General features: G+C 36.9%; 1 protein-coding gene and 1 pseudogene across 1 annotated transcript; both read right to left on the bottom strand.

The window, feature by feature from the left end:
* Positions 1-3,686: 3,686 nt before the first annotated feature.
* On the bottom strand, positions 3,687-8,810 carry LOC114180651 (annotated as a pseudogene).
* Positions 8,811-11,220: 2,410 nt separating this feature from the next.
* On the bottom strand, positions 11,221-12,729 carry LOC114180650. Its single transcript, XM_028066954.1, has one exon. It carries the CDS (start codon positions 12,727-12,729, stop codon positions 11,221-11,223), a length of 1,509 nt encoding a protein of 502 aa, XP_027922755.1.
* Positions 12,730-15,167: the final 2,438 nt, after the last annotated feature.

The raw sequence follows: 15,167 nt of genomic DNA, 5'->3' as shown, positions 1-15,167 counted from the left end.
TCCAATATTAAAAGCAAGGGTGCATAAACTGAAATCTAGAGGTGCATGAAGAAACAACTTAAATATGCTAACCTTAATTAAAACAAAGGTGGTGCGTGAATGAATTATAGTGGTGCATGAAGTAAAAACTTAAATCTGCTAACTTTAATAAAAGAAGAGGGGGTGCCTGAATGAACTATAGTGGTGCCTGAAGTAAAAACTTAAACCTGCTAACTTTAATAAAAGAAGAGGGGGTGCGTGAATGAACTATGGTGATGCAAGAAGTAAAAACTTAAACAAAACCTAAAGCCATATATAAAAAATGCAACTCTTACTTTGTCTCCTACCTCCCGCGGCCACCACCCAAACACCATGACCGTCCCTGTTCGAGACCCACAAGCGGACCACCACCGGCGGCGAACGACCAACAACAGCAGCGAACGGCCAACAACGGCGGCAACCTCTAATGCCATCAAAACGACGTTACCAACTCCAACACCTTCTCACATCGCATCACCCCAGAATCCAACACTGGTTCAACCGTGGCTCGCTATCTCTCTTGCCGTGACCACCACAGCAATGCCGGTGACCACCGCGAACCAACACTTACTAAAGCCGACACCAACATTACACTTCCTAGAATGACAAATGTTCACCGCTGAATTTTATTTTCCAGTGACAAATCCACTCCTTTCAACTTCTTTCTATTTCATTATTTAATTGATTTGCATTGTAAAAAAATAGAGAAGTATTTCTGTGATATGAAAACTATTTCAATTATTTTTACCGGCATATAATCAATCAATCAAAAGCCTCAACTCAAAACATCATACAACATTCAAAAGGTTTGAAGATAGAAAATGCGTACCTCTTTTGCAATTCTACTTTTGATTCCAAAAAATTGTTGGTTTACCAATTGGTTCTCTTTTGTTGCAATTCTGAATTCAATGATTTCAATAAAAAAGTTGCATAGCCATGGTGCCAAAAAAATGCAGAGAATATTTTTATGATGAAATTAACGTGTGTGTGTGGAAACCCCTTGGTTCTTGTGTTAACTTCATTAGCAGATGGGGTGGGCAACAGTTGGAAGAAGTTGGGATAGAAGAAAAAAACTGTTCCCTCCAATCCACAAAAAGATTATTTTACTTAACACTTAAAAACATAAATTAAAAACTTTTATTATTTAACTTTTATTTATTATTATTTTTTAACAATTTATTATTTTTTATCTTCTTTTTTTATGTAACACTTATTTTTGAATATATATATATATATATATATATATATATATATTATTTTATTTTATTTTATTATTATTATTGTTATTTTATTTTATATATATATTTTATTTTATTTTTTATATTTTTATATTTTATATATATTTTTTATTTTTAAAACAACATTATTTACCCGGACGAAATTGGGTGTTGACAGCTGCCCCTCTTTTCTTAGATCTTACTAGATGATACGAAAAATTAGTCATTTTCATATCATCAAAGTAAAATATAAGAAAAGACAGAAACACTAATTTCATCTGGGCTCTAGAAAGAAATCACATCAATGCAAAATATTCAAGAAAAACAATGACCATTCCATCGAAGAGGGTCTTGATATGAAAGATCGATGACCAGTGCATTTGCAGAGGGCCTCGATATGAAAGATCGATGACCAGTACCTTTGTAGAGGGTCTCAATATGAAAACATATGAAAATCAATGACCATTCCATCGAAGAGGGTCTTGATATGAAAGATCGATGACCATTGCATTTGTAGAGGGCCTCGATATGAAAGATCGATGACTAGTACCTTTGTAGAGGGCCTCGATATGAAAACATATGAAAATCAATGACCATTCCATCGAAGAGGGTCTTGATATGAAAGATTGATGACCATTGCATTTGTAGAGGGCCTCAATATAAAAGATCGATGACCAGTACCTTTGTAGAGGGCCTCGATATATATATAAAAAGTAATTTGAGAGTATGATATCCTAATTTACAAAATATGAATGCATGTTATGCATGAATCACCTAGAACCTTTGTCTCTTCATTTTTCTTTTCTTTTCATCCTCAATCATTCATTTTTCATCATCATTTTTCCTTCATTTTTCATTTCATTTTTTCATTTCATTCCTTATTTTTCTCTCTTTTTTTTCCCTCATTTTATCATTTTTTTAAGAAGACACATGTCTTTATAATTATTTGCTTTTGCAGCCATCAAATTCAATGCATGCTCATAATTTGTTTTTCACATTATCACCTCACACTCTATATCAGAATCACGAGGAATTAGGAAAATCTTTGCGCGGAATGAGAGCACCGTATACCTTACATTCTCTTTCTTGATGCACAATACATCTCATGTATGTTTGAACCCATGGATAGGTGTTACACAACTGATGCAATCTTGTGTCAGCAACGTGTTTCAAAAACTTGTACCGAAAAAGGATTGCCTCACTTTAAAACTTTTGACTAAATTTAAGAACTGACTGAGTTTTTTGGTCTTTTTCTTTTCTCTCTTTCCTTTTTTCAATATGTGTCATCAACCAAATTTTTGTTTCTAAGTTATTCCCATGAACAAAATCTGACAGACATTTTTCAATCAGTGTGGACTTTAACTAGTTTGTAACGTGGCCCGGGCTGAAGGGTGTTGAAAGAAATAGATATTAAAGGCCCAAATAAAATATTAGTGGCTTTTACATTTTGTAACAAAGATCGTTTTGCAAGATTATCGCTTCGGCTATCACCTAGGGTCTTTGAACTTTTAAAGTTCTCATCATTCTTAACTTTTCCTTCTCAAGTTCTTTTTTCGCCATTACTTTATGACTTTCTTTGAATTTTCAACTTTTGGCTTTTTCCATTGAAATACTTTTTTCACTTTATTGAGTCCCTTTAATAGCCTTGCAATTCTTGACATGTTGATGATCCTTATTCAAGGGTATTTTGGGAAACAAATTATTATTTTTTGGCTCCAAGAGGGTACAATGGAAACATATTTTTAAATCATTTTTTGGATAAGAAAAAGATGGCCACACATCATTTTAAATCTTGACTGCCCTATCCTCTTCAAAGAGTTAACTCAGTGACAAAAACAAATGACATCAGACACATATCACTGTTTATTTTTGTTTGCGTGTATAACTCTCTTTTTCTTCTCCTTCTCTCTCTCTTTCTTTTCACTTTTTTTTAACTCAGAACAACCTTTTTAGTCAAACAGGGCTATCAAAAATGTGCCCCAGCATACTATTTATATTCTCTTTTCTTTTGGCAAATCCTTTATCTTAGGGAAATCTTCATGAATTGGGGAATTCAAACAACATGAGTGTAAAAATGCTTCAAAATAGGAAGTATTTGATCCGCCACCCTCAAAGCCACAAAACATAGACGAACCATACCTCCTCACTTTGATTAACTCTCTATTCACTTTCTTTCACCTCTTCTAGCGATGCATTGTATTTGCAACTGCATAGTCAAACAATTCTGACTTGTGATCTTCTCTATTTATTTTGCTCACTTCCATGACACCCTTCAAGAACCATTTTGGGCTATACTGAATGACTTTTACTTCGTGATTTAAACCCATGGTATTTTATTTCAAAAAGCTCAATGTGATGACAAAAGACACTTACAAAAGAACGTAAAACAAAATTACAAAGAAATGACAATCCAGTATTGACTACAATAAAGCATAATACAATGAACCATAAGAACAATGTCAATATTTCCCAATCATTATCAGATCATTACGCATAGAACTTCTTTACTGCATCTGAGTTGATAGGTAGAGATAACTCTTCCCCATCCATTTTTGTGAGAACTAGCGCACCACCTGAAAATGCCTTCTTCACTACGTATGGCCCTTCATAATTTGGAGTCCATTTCCCTCTGTGGTCTTTTTGTATAGGCAAAATCTTTTTCAAGACTAGATCACCTTCATGAAACTCTCTTGGACGAACCTTTTTATCAAATGCCCTTTTCATCCTTCTCTGATACAATTGTCCATGACAAGCTGCTGTTAACCTTTTTTCTTCAATTAAGTTAAGTTGGTCAAATCTAGCCTGTACCCATTCTGCTTCTTCTAACTGAGTTTGCATTAACACCCTCAGAGATGGGATTTCTACTTCAAAAGGAAAGACCGCTTCCATCCCATATACCAAAGAGAAAGGTGTTGCACCAGTTGAGGTCCGTACCGATGTACGATATCCGTGTAGGGCAAAGGGAAGCATTTCATGCCAATTTTTGTATGTAATCACCATTTTCTGCAAAACCTTCTTTATATTCTTATTAGCAGCTTCAACGGCCCCATTCATTTTCGGGCGATAAGGAGATGAATTGTGATGTTGAATTTTGAATTCTTCACATAGCTCTTTCATCATTTGATTATTCAGATTAGTTGCATTATCAATGATAATTTTATTAGGCAACCCATATCGACATATCAACTCCTTTTTTATAAACTTTACTACCACCTTTCTAGTCACATTGGCGTAAGAAGCTGCTTCCACCCATTTGGTAAAATAGTCAATTGCAACCAGAATGAAACGATGTCCATTTGATGCCTTCGGCTCTATGGCTCCAATAACATCTATTCCCCACATCACAAATGGCCATGGTACAGATAGAACATTTAAGGTTGTAGGAGCTATATTAATATTATCTACATAGGTCTGACATTTTTCACATTTTTTCACATGTATGTAACAATCATTCTCCATAGTCAACCAAAAATAACCTGCCCTCAAAATCTTTTTAGCCATAGAGTGCCCATTCATATGTGTACCAAAAGCTCCTTCATGAATTTCTTTTAATATCAACCCTGCTTCTCTTGCATCGACGCATCTGAGGAGTACCATGTCATGATTTCTTTTATACAAGACATCCCCATTTAGAATAAAACTTGAAGCTAACCTTCTCAAGGTTCTTTTATCATTCTCAGAAGCTGTTTTAGGATATTCTCGGCTTTTGAGGTAGCGCTTTATATCAAATTACCAAGGCTTACCATCTGATTCTTCTTCCACTAAATAACAGTATGTTGGTTGTTCATAACTCCTCATCTTGATCATTGGCATTTCCTCATCTTGACTAATTTCAAACATTGATGATAAGGTGGCCAAAGCATCAACTAATTGGTTATCCTCTCGTGGAATGTGATAGAACTCAATGGAATCGAAATGTTTCATCAATCCTCTAATGTATGATTGATAAGGGATTAACTTTTGGTCTCTAGTCTCCCATTCCCCTTTTAACTGATGAACCACCAATGCCGAGTCACCATACACCTCCAACACCTTCACCTTCGACTCGATAACTGCCAAAATACCCATGGCGCATGCTTCATATTATGCGACATTGTTGGTACAACTAAAGAACAATCTTGTTGTCATCGGAATGTAATGATTCTCTGGCGAGATGAGCACTACCCCTATTCCATGTCCAAGTGCATTGGATGCTCCATCAAACAGTAATATCCAAGCCTTCTCATGATGGCTACCCTCCTTTTCACCAAATAGGGCAAGAATGTCCTCATTTAGGAATTTAGGTTGCATAGACTGATAATCTTCAATGGGTTATTGAGCCAGATATTCTGCTAAAGCGCTTCCCTTTACGGCTCTTTGAGTCACATAGACTATATCATATTCTGATAACAACATTTGCCATCGAGCCAATCTACCAGTGAGAGCAGGCTTTTCAAAAATATACTTAATTGGGTCCATCTTAGATATCAGGCAAGTAGTGTGACTCAACATATATTGACGTAAACGATGTGCTGCCCATGTTAATGCACAACAAGTTCGTTCCAACATAGAATATCTTTGTTCACAACCTGAAAATCTTTTACTCAAATAATAAATGGCATGCTCTTTCTTCCCTGTCTCATCATGCTGCCCTAAAACACAACCCATTGATTCATCCAACACAGTTAAATATAAAATGAGGGGCCTCCTCGATACCGGCGTACGCAGTACGGGAGGATCCTGCAAATACTGTTTGATTCTATCGAAGGCTGTCTGGCAATCTTCATTCCATTCCACAACTTGATTCTTACGCAACAATCTAAATATTGGCTCACAGGTGGAGGTTAATTGGGAGATGAATCTAGCAATGTAGTTCAGTCTGCCTAAAAACCCTCGCACTTCTTTTTCAGTATTAGGAGCTGACATTTCCATTATTGCTCGTACCTTGTTCACTGACAATAAAACCCAATAACTTTCCTGACTTTACACTAAAGGTACATTTAGCCGGATTCAATCTGAGTTTAAACTTTCTTAACCTCTCAAACAATTTTCTCAAATTAACGATGTGATCATTTTCTGATTCAGATTTAGCAATCATATCATCCACATAAACCTCAATTTCTCTATGCATCATATCATGAAAAAGAGTCACCATCGCTCTTTGATAAGTTGCCCCAGCATTTTTAAGTCCAAATGGCATTACTTTGTAACAAAATGTTCCCCAAAGCGTTATAAATGTTGTTTTCTCCATATCTTCTGGTGCCATCTTAATCTGATTATACCCGGAGAATCCATCCATGAAAGAGAACAATGAAAATCTAGCAGTGTTATCCACCAAGATGTCAATATGTGGCAATGGGAAATTATCCTTAGGGCTAGCTCGATTCAAATCCCTATAATCAACACACATTCGGACTTTACCATCTTTTTTAGGCACATGGACAATGTTAGCCACCCATTGAGGATATTTTGCTACAGCCAAAAACCCTACATCAAATTGCTTCTTCACTTCTTCTTTAATCTTTAGTGACATTTCAGGTTTCATTCGTCTTAACTTTTGTTTAACTGGGGGACATTCTTCTTTAAGTGGAAGTTGATGTTGCACTATATCAGTATCCAACCCAGGCATATCCTGGTATGACCAAGCAAACACATCTCTGAACTCTTTCAACAAATCACATAATTTTCCTCGTACCTCCTTACTCATGTTGTTACCAATTTTAACCTCTTTTCTCTCATTTTCATCCCCTAGATTAAGTATTTCAATGATCTCTTGATAGGGTTTTATTTCTCAGTCTTCTTGTTTCACTAACCTTAACAACTCAGAAGAAGGTTCCCAATTGTCTTCATGATCATCATCCATATTATCGATAAGGTGCTCAAAATTAGGAATATTGACATCATTATTTTCAAAACATTCATTGTCATATCTGCATTATTTGGATTTATAAAAGAAAATAAATAGAAAAACAAAGTATATAGTGAAAGAAAACATAACTGAACATCACATTAACTGAAAACAAAAAATAGAACCAGTCCATAAAGACATCCTAGAATGTTTTGGGGAAAAACAAAATAAAAATAACAAGCATTACATTTGATTGAACTTAAACACCACGGGTAAATTCACGGTCTTCCAATTATCGATCTGCATGTTGGGAGGACAAGGTTGCACCAAACTGGAACTTCCTTCCCCAGATTTATCTTCAATAACTGCAACTTGACTAGCATTGATCCATCCAGCACTACGAAAGCTCTTCTTTAAGTCACAAATGGAGATCTTTCCTACCCTCGGCTCACGACCCTGCAAGCGAGCTAAGCTTCGTTCTTTCTTTTCCTCCATTAATCTTCTTTTGTCCTCCTTAGTAGGCCTGTACCCCAGGCTGTATCTGTTCTTGTTCTCAACAATTTTTAGTGGAAATATTGGTCCCTGTCCAACTTTGCCTAGGCCTTTCCCATATTCATAACCTTCTCTCAACATAACCCTTGCCATCATCAGAGAGGCACATGACAAATATGGCTTTATCTGAAATGGTTCAACATATGTATTCCCCACAATTTCCAAAGCTTGAAAAGCCGTCTCAAGAGCCTCCCTGTTGTTTCAATATATCGAGCAGATGAAGGACCACTCACCAGAAAATCTTCCTCTCCTGAAACTGTTACCATCTTATCCCCCATTACATATTTCAACTTTTGATGCAAAGTGGAAGGCACCACCCTTGCAGAATGAATCCAAGGTCTACCAAGTAAACAACTGTATGCCGGTAAGATATCCATTACTTGAAAAGTTATTTGAAATACACACGGACCAACTTGAACTGGAAACTCTACTTCTCCCATCACCTCTCTTTTGCTACCATCAAAAGCTCTCACAATCATAGTACTTGGCTTCATAGGGAATTTATCACGTGATAACTTCTCCAGCGTCACCTTAGGTATCACATTTAGGGAAGAACCATTATCAATCAACACACGAGCTATGACATGGTCGAGACATTTAACAAATACATGAAGAGCTTTATTGTGTCCTCTTCCTTCAACTGGTATCTCATCATCCGAAAAAGTAAGGAAATCATTAATGGTAATATTATTAACAATCCCCTCAAATTTATCCAACGAAATATTTTGTTCAACATGAGCCCCACTCAGTATTTTCATTAGCAACTTTCGGTGAGCTGTCGAATGCATGAGCAATTCCAAAAGCGAAATACGAGCTGGTATACGATTCAACTGCTCCACCACCTTGTATTCGCTTTGTTGTATGAATTTCAAAAGTTTACTGACCTCTTCATCTGATATTTCTTTTTGTTTATCTTTTCTACATTCTTCCTCATCTTGTATCGTCTTTTCTCTTAATATCTCTTTTGGTTTTTCAATTCCATCATTTACTTTACTTCTATGGCATGCTTCCTTCCTTAAATCTGGTGGTGTAAAGAAATGACCACTCCTTGTTATCCCACCAAGACCTGATATATTTTCAACATTTGGACCTTCATGCACAAAAGTGTTTTCAACTTGTTGTCCCTCACCTAATTCATGTACTCCATACTTCCATGGAACAGCTCTATCACTTTCATAAGGAAAAGAGGAGGGCATTTTAATCACTATGGATTACCTTCCTTGTTCCATGAAAGAAGGGGCAGGTCTAGTGAAATGAATCACTAAAGGTTCTGGCGTGGTTAAATTGGATTGTTCATCAGTTTGGGCCAATAGCTCCTCATCCTTCTTTCCATAAAAAACTTGCAGGAAATGCTTATCAACTAGATTTTGCAACTCTAGCTTGAACTCAACAAGATTGTACCTTATATTTGAGAGGAAAACACCTTTCTGTCGAATGCCCCTTTACCCCTCCATGGTAGTCACATGAAGCATTTGGATCATAACTCTTGGAAAAAGGAGGTTGTTGTGGCTTCATTGGGCAAATTGCAACAAAAGATTTACGAAGAAGCATCGGTAACAACTCTGTGTATGTCATAGGAATAGGAGTAAAATGAATAAACTTCCTCTCCCTTCTTGTATTAGTACTTTGACTTGGGTTCTCACTATCACTAGCAGTCGCTTTCTGAGGTTGCAACTGATTGTTTGAAACAGGCTGTATTTGGTAATTAACAGGTGCACGGTTATCCCATGCGGATGCGGCATGAACTTCAACTTCTTTTTTCTTACTTTGATTGAAACCTGGTTTTTTGGTATTTGCAGCCGCGGGCGGGCCATATGCAATTTTACCATTTTTTATCCCAGTCTCAATCCTTTCACCAATGATGATGATGTCCGCAAAATTAGAAGATATATTCCAATTCCCAATCATATGCTCATAAAATGGCGGTTGTAATGTATTCACAAACATTGTAACCATCTCCTTATCATATAGTGGTGGCTCAACCTGGGCAGCTATCTCTCTCCAACGCTGGGCACACTCTTTGAAAGTTTCATTTTTCTTCATTGTCATATTTTGTAATTGTATTCTGTCTGGTGTTGTATCCATATTAAATTTATATTGCTTTATGAAAGCATCAGCTAGATCCACCCAAGAATGAATATGAGTCGGCTCAAGATGCATGTACCAATTCAACGCTGCCCCAACTAGGCTATCTTTCGACAGTACATTGTTATATGGCTTTTTGGACACGTAGTCCCCCTATATTTCTCGAACTCAGGCACTTTGAACTTAGGGGGTATCACCACGTCAGGGACCAAAGATAAGCCTACAGCATCACCGAATCCATAACTTTTATTCCCTTCAATAGCCCGTAGTCTTTCCTCCAATATCTCTAACTTTCCCTTGTTATTCTCAGTCGATGAAATCACTTGAGCTAATGTCTTTTCTTGTAAACCCACACCTACAGTCGAAACATGTGGTGGAATCGATACATTAGGATCTGTGTAGGTTGTGATTCCAACCACACTTTCTCCTGGGCGTATCTAGTTCCTAAAATCAACCATCCCAGTTGACACTTGGAACTGCTCATTAGGTAATGAAACAGGTATGCTTGTATTACCACCAGAGAACGGAATCTTAACTTGCTCTACATACTCTGCCATTGGAGGTGTGACACCCGGGGGTAAGCCATAAGGTGGAAAAGCTTGAGATGATGTCCCTTGACTCACTAGATGATGTGATGCGTAAACTGGAGGTCCACTTGATACATGAGGATGAAAGCCTGGAGGGTAGGAAGTACCACCGTCAACTGCTGAACTTTCTCCTGAACTCTTCATAGTCCTCAATGCCTCCAAGATCTAACCCATTTGATCCTTTATTTGGCTGATTTCACCCTTCACTTGGCTAATTTCTTCTTTCACTTCCTCGTGTGCATTTTCCCAATCCCCCATTGTTTTGGAATTTGCCCGAGTTCTATAAGGGTGTCTCGGAAACTTTGCCGTATTCACTTACTGTCACTCTTCTATTTAATTTCAAATGAAATGAGAAGTGCGAAAAAGGAAAAGAAAAGACAAAATGCAAATGCAAACATTCTGGCTAGAAATTATAAAGTTGTGCGAATAATACTGCGAGTAATAATGGAAATTAACGCGGAATAAAGTAGTCGATTCAAACAAAAATCCACAATGTTCAGAAGTTCATAACAATGAAAAAGAAAGAAAGCATAAACATCAACTGCGAGCTCTAGCCACTATATTCTTCATTTCCCCTACTAGCTCTCTGCAGTAACCGAGGAAATCTTCGATTGCTTTTGGTGGATTGAATATAGGCATTGCAATCTCAGCATCAGTTAACATGCTAGGTACATCTTTAATTGCTCTGTTAGCTATAGCTGCTAACTTTGAGAAACATCCTCTCCAATACTCTACAGTTCCTTTTAACTCAGCACATTCAGTTATCAATCTCTGATTTTCCTCCTTCGACTCTACCCGGTACCAACTCTCCTCAGCCATTTTTGCTTCATAAGCCGATACTGTATCCTTCATCTGTCTCTCAAACTCTCTGTTCCTGTACTGTATGTCATTTTCTAACTCTGCTTTATACCACCGTTCTTCTTCTAGCTTTGCCTCATAAGCTGCTGTCATTTTTTTCTGTCTGTTGCTCCATCTTCTTAATCCTAACCTGTGCATTTCGCAGCTTGTTTATTGCCTCCCTTTTATCTCTCGCCAATTCTTCACATAATGCAATTTTCTCACGTTCAGACAATGCCACTGCTTTCTTCTCTTTGCATCTCAAAGCTAACTCTTTGTTAGCTGCCTCGAGATCTTGTTGTACTCTAAAGTGATGGTTTCTTTCCTCTCTCTGCTTCTTTATTAATACATCACAAGTTCTGATCCTGGCTTCATTGTCATGTTTGAGATCTATATATTCATGGTGAGCTTTCTGAAGATCATTAACAAGCTTAACATTTTTATGCTTCATCTTTTCTATTTCTTCCTTAAGGGTTTTGACTTCCTCACTCTCCATATCTTGTTGTTCTGGCATGAAGGCAACTGGTTTGAACGGTAGCTTCACCACTTTAACCCTATTCATTACCCATTGCTGATAAGACGTCTTCTCATTTACTACCCATGGCCTAGAGTCTTTCTCTGCACGCACCACACTGCCCCAAGCACTTCTAATTCGCCGGAGTAAATCATTAGAAGTCCCTTCTTCATAGCAATTCCACACTACAACTAAAGATTCTGGATTTGGTGCACCCCGTATAGGATATCCAAATTGTCTTTGTGCTAATATCGGATTATAATTAACACAATATTTGGTTCCTATAAGAGGTACATTTGGGTACTCCCCACAGTGTATGATATGTGATCTCTGCTGCCAGGATACCTCTCGTTTGATCATTCCATTATGTAACTTAGCAAAAAAACACACCCATTCTTGCGCTCCTTTAGCTGTTGGCTTGTAATTTGGACTAATATGAGAAGTAAACCATTTATATAATACTGGCAAGCAACATGACAACTTCTTCTTCTTAGATTCATAACACATATTCAAATTTCCATAAACATCAGCTAAAATTGTTGTGACTGGGTTTTCTGCATTGATCTTATATGCTATGAAAACATTGATGGCTGAGAGATCAACAAAGTTATCAGCCACTTGACGTAGATGTCCCTCTAGAAACCCTTGAGGAATGCCTTTGATGGTTCCCTTCGTAATCATTTTGCTTTCTAACTCTGCAGAGTGTATCTTCAAGATTCCTGCTAGTGTTGAAACAGATGTATTTTGTGTTGCATGCTTGTAAGGAATCTTGCCTTCTAATGGTAGATCTAGAATATCCCCAAATTCCTCCACTGTCGGCACTAATTGAAAATCCTTGAAGGTGAAGCACCGGAGCGGCGGATCATAGTATTGGACCAAAGCAGTAACAGCTGGAACCTGAGTATCAATCTCTAGAAGATTCAGTAAATTCCCATACTTCCTTCGAAAACTGTTCCTCTGGATAGTCTTCATCTTCCCCACCAACTCTTGAAGATAAGTCAAGTTTCCTTCCTTTGCTCTAATTGACTGCTTCTTTTTTAGTAACTCTGAACCAGAATGCTCTCCAACTCCAGATTCCCTATTAATTTCCATTTCTTCTCCAAGAAAATGACACAGCTTTATAATTTTCTACCTAGAATGGATACAATGAAAATGTAAAAGAAAAAAGAAAAAAAAATTACAGACTACATGATGCTATGAATAATTTACATAACTTATTACAACCCAAAGAAAAGAACACAAACCAAGAAATACAAATAAAAAAATAAAAAATAAAAAATAAAAAATAAATAAACAGAGAAGGAATTATAGGAATACACATCTCCCTTTCGTGCCTTATAGGGTTCAAGCGCATCATAGGATTAAGGTATGTATATGTGCTCACTAGGATAGTCGCCTATGTCCTAAGGATAAAAAGTCACTAGAATTATGGCCCACTTCACGACATTTCTAACAATAGCTGGTAAACAACACGATGTGAGAGTATCAAATGAAACAAACAGACTCTAGCTGGGGTTCTCACAATGACCACTTGGGAAGTACATCCACTATGGCACTGCTACACAATCTCCTTCTAATTCTAAGCTACTCAAACCCGGGTATAGGGTCACACTCATGTCATGTACAAAATATAAGGTGAGTGTGTGAAGGGAGAGAAAACATGCAAACCTAAACCCCTACCTGCAAAAGAGATCCATACAAAAACATATTTTCTACCCTAAGGTTCAATATCCACAAATATGTCATACACCAACAGGAATATATACATAAATTGAGAAAGGGAAAAACAAAAACATCTAAATTTAATACATCGTGCCCGCCCCAAAGGCGGTACCTTTAATTAAATTTGCAAAAGAGATGTGTTTATTTTAAATATTTATTTTTCCCAAAAGTAAGAACATAATTATTTTTGAGTGAAAAGGACCCGACAAGGATTAACCTTGGTCCTACGTATTCTCATTAAAAATGAGAAATCAGGGCTATGTAGTTCTTTATAAAATTTTTTGATTAAATGATTTAATTTTTGAAAGTTGTCTTTTGACATATTTGAAAAGAAATGTCGTGCGACGCGAGCGGTTGATTAAACATCAAACACCTCTTTATAACTTATTTATTGATAAGAAAGAGAGTGTCATGTGACGCGAACGGTCAATTAGACACCAAAAACATTTTTAATATTTTTGCATTTTTAAAGAAAGGGTCGTACGACGCTAGCGGCCGATTAGACACCAAAATAATTTTTATATTTTTATATTTTTAAAAGAAGTGTCATGTGACGTGAACGGTCAGTTAGACACTAAAATAATTTTTATATTTTTACATTTGAAAAGAAAGTGTCGTACGACGCGAGCGGCCGATTAAACACCAAAACAAAGAATAAAGAAAATAATTTTAAATTTTTATTTATTCTTATTTTTGAAAATTATTTTAATTTTTATTTCAATTTAAAATATTTTTATTTTTATTTTGAAAATGACGTGATTGAAATGTGAAATTTACTTAAAAAACGCGGAAATGTGATACATAAAGAAAAACGTGGGGTGCATAAAGTAAACGCAGGGTGCATTAAAGTAAAACACGGGGTGCATAAAGTAAAGCGCAGGGTGCATAAAGTAAAGTAAACACATTATATTTAAGAAGAAAAATAAAGGAAATGGGTGTGTGCTTAGTGAAAACGCATGTACGTAAAGTAAACTAAAACTTAATGAAAGGGGTGTGGCGTTATTACATTGGGGAGTGCATGAAGCAAATAAAAGCAAGCGTGCATAAACTGAAATCTGGAAGTGCGTGAAGAAACAACTTAAATATGCTAACCTTAATTAAAACAGAGGTGGTGCGTGAATGAATTATAGTGGTGCATGAAGTAAAAACTTAAATCTACTAACTTTAATAAAAGAAGAGGGGGTGCGTGAATGAACTATAGTGGTGCCTGAAGTAAAAACTTAAACCTGCTAACTTTAATAAAAGAAGAGGGGGTGCGTGAATGAACTATGGTGATGCAAGAAGTAAAAACTTAAACAAACCCTAAAGCCATATATTAAAAACGCAACTGTTACTTCGTCTCCTACCTCCCGCGGCCACCACCCAAACACCATGACCGTCCGTTTTTTAGACCCACAAGCGGACCACCACCGGCGGCGAACGGTCAACAACGGCGGCGAACGGCCAACAACGGCGGCAACCCCTAATGCCATCAAAACGACGTTACCAACTCCAACACCTTCTCACATCGCATCACCCCAGAATCCAACACTGGTTCAACCGTGGCTCGCTATCTCTCTTGCCGTGACCACCACAGCAACGCCGGTGACCACCGTGAACCAACACTTACTAAAGCCGACACCAACATTACACTTCCCAGAATGACAAATGTTCACCGCTGAATTTTGTTTTCCAGTGACAAATCCACTCCTTTCTACTTCTTTCTATTTCATTATTTAATTGATTTGCATTGTAAAAAAAAAATGAGAAGTATTTTTGTGATATGAAAACTATTTCAATTATTTTTACCAGCATATAATCAATCAATC

Source organism: Vigna unguiculata, chromosome 4 (genome assembly GCF_004118075.2).
Source record: "Vigna unguiculata cultivar IT97K-499-35 chromosome 4, ASM411807v1, whole genome shotgun sequence".
Classification (NCBI taxonomy): Eukaryota; Viridiplantae; Streptophyta; class Magnoliopsida; order Fabales; family Fabaceae; genus Vigna; species Vigna unguiculata.
The sequence above is the reverse complement of the archived record's forward strand: the minus strand, read 5'-3'. Positions and strand labels throughout refer to the sequence as shown.

Coding starts and splice junctions, on each gene's coding strand:
- LOC114180650 (XM_028066954.1), bottom strand. CDS start 12,729: ATGGAAATTAATAGGGAATCTGGAGTTGGAGAGCATTCTGGTTCAGAG.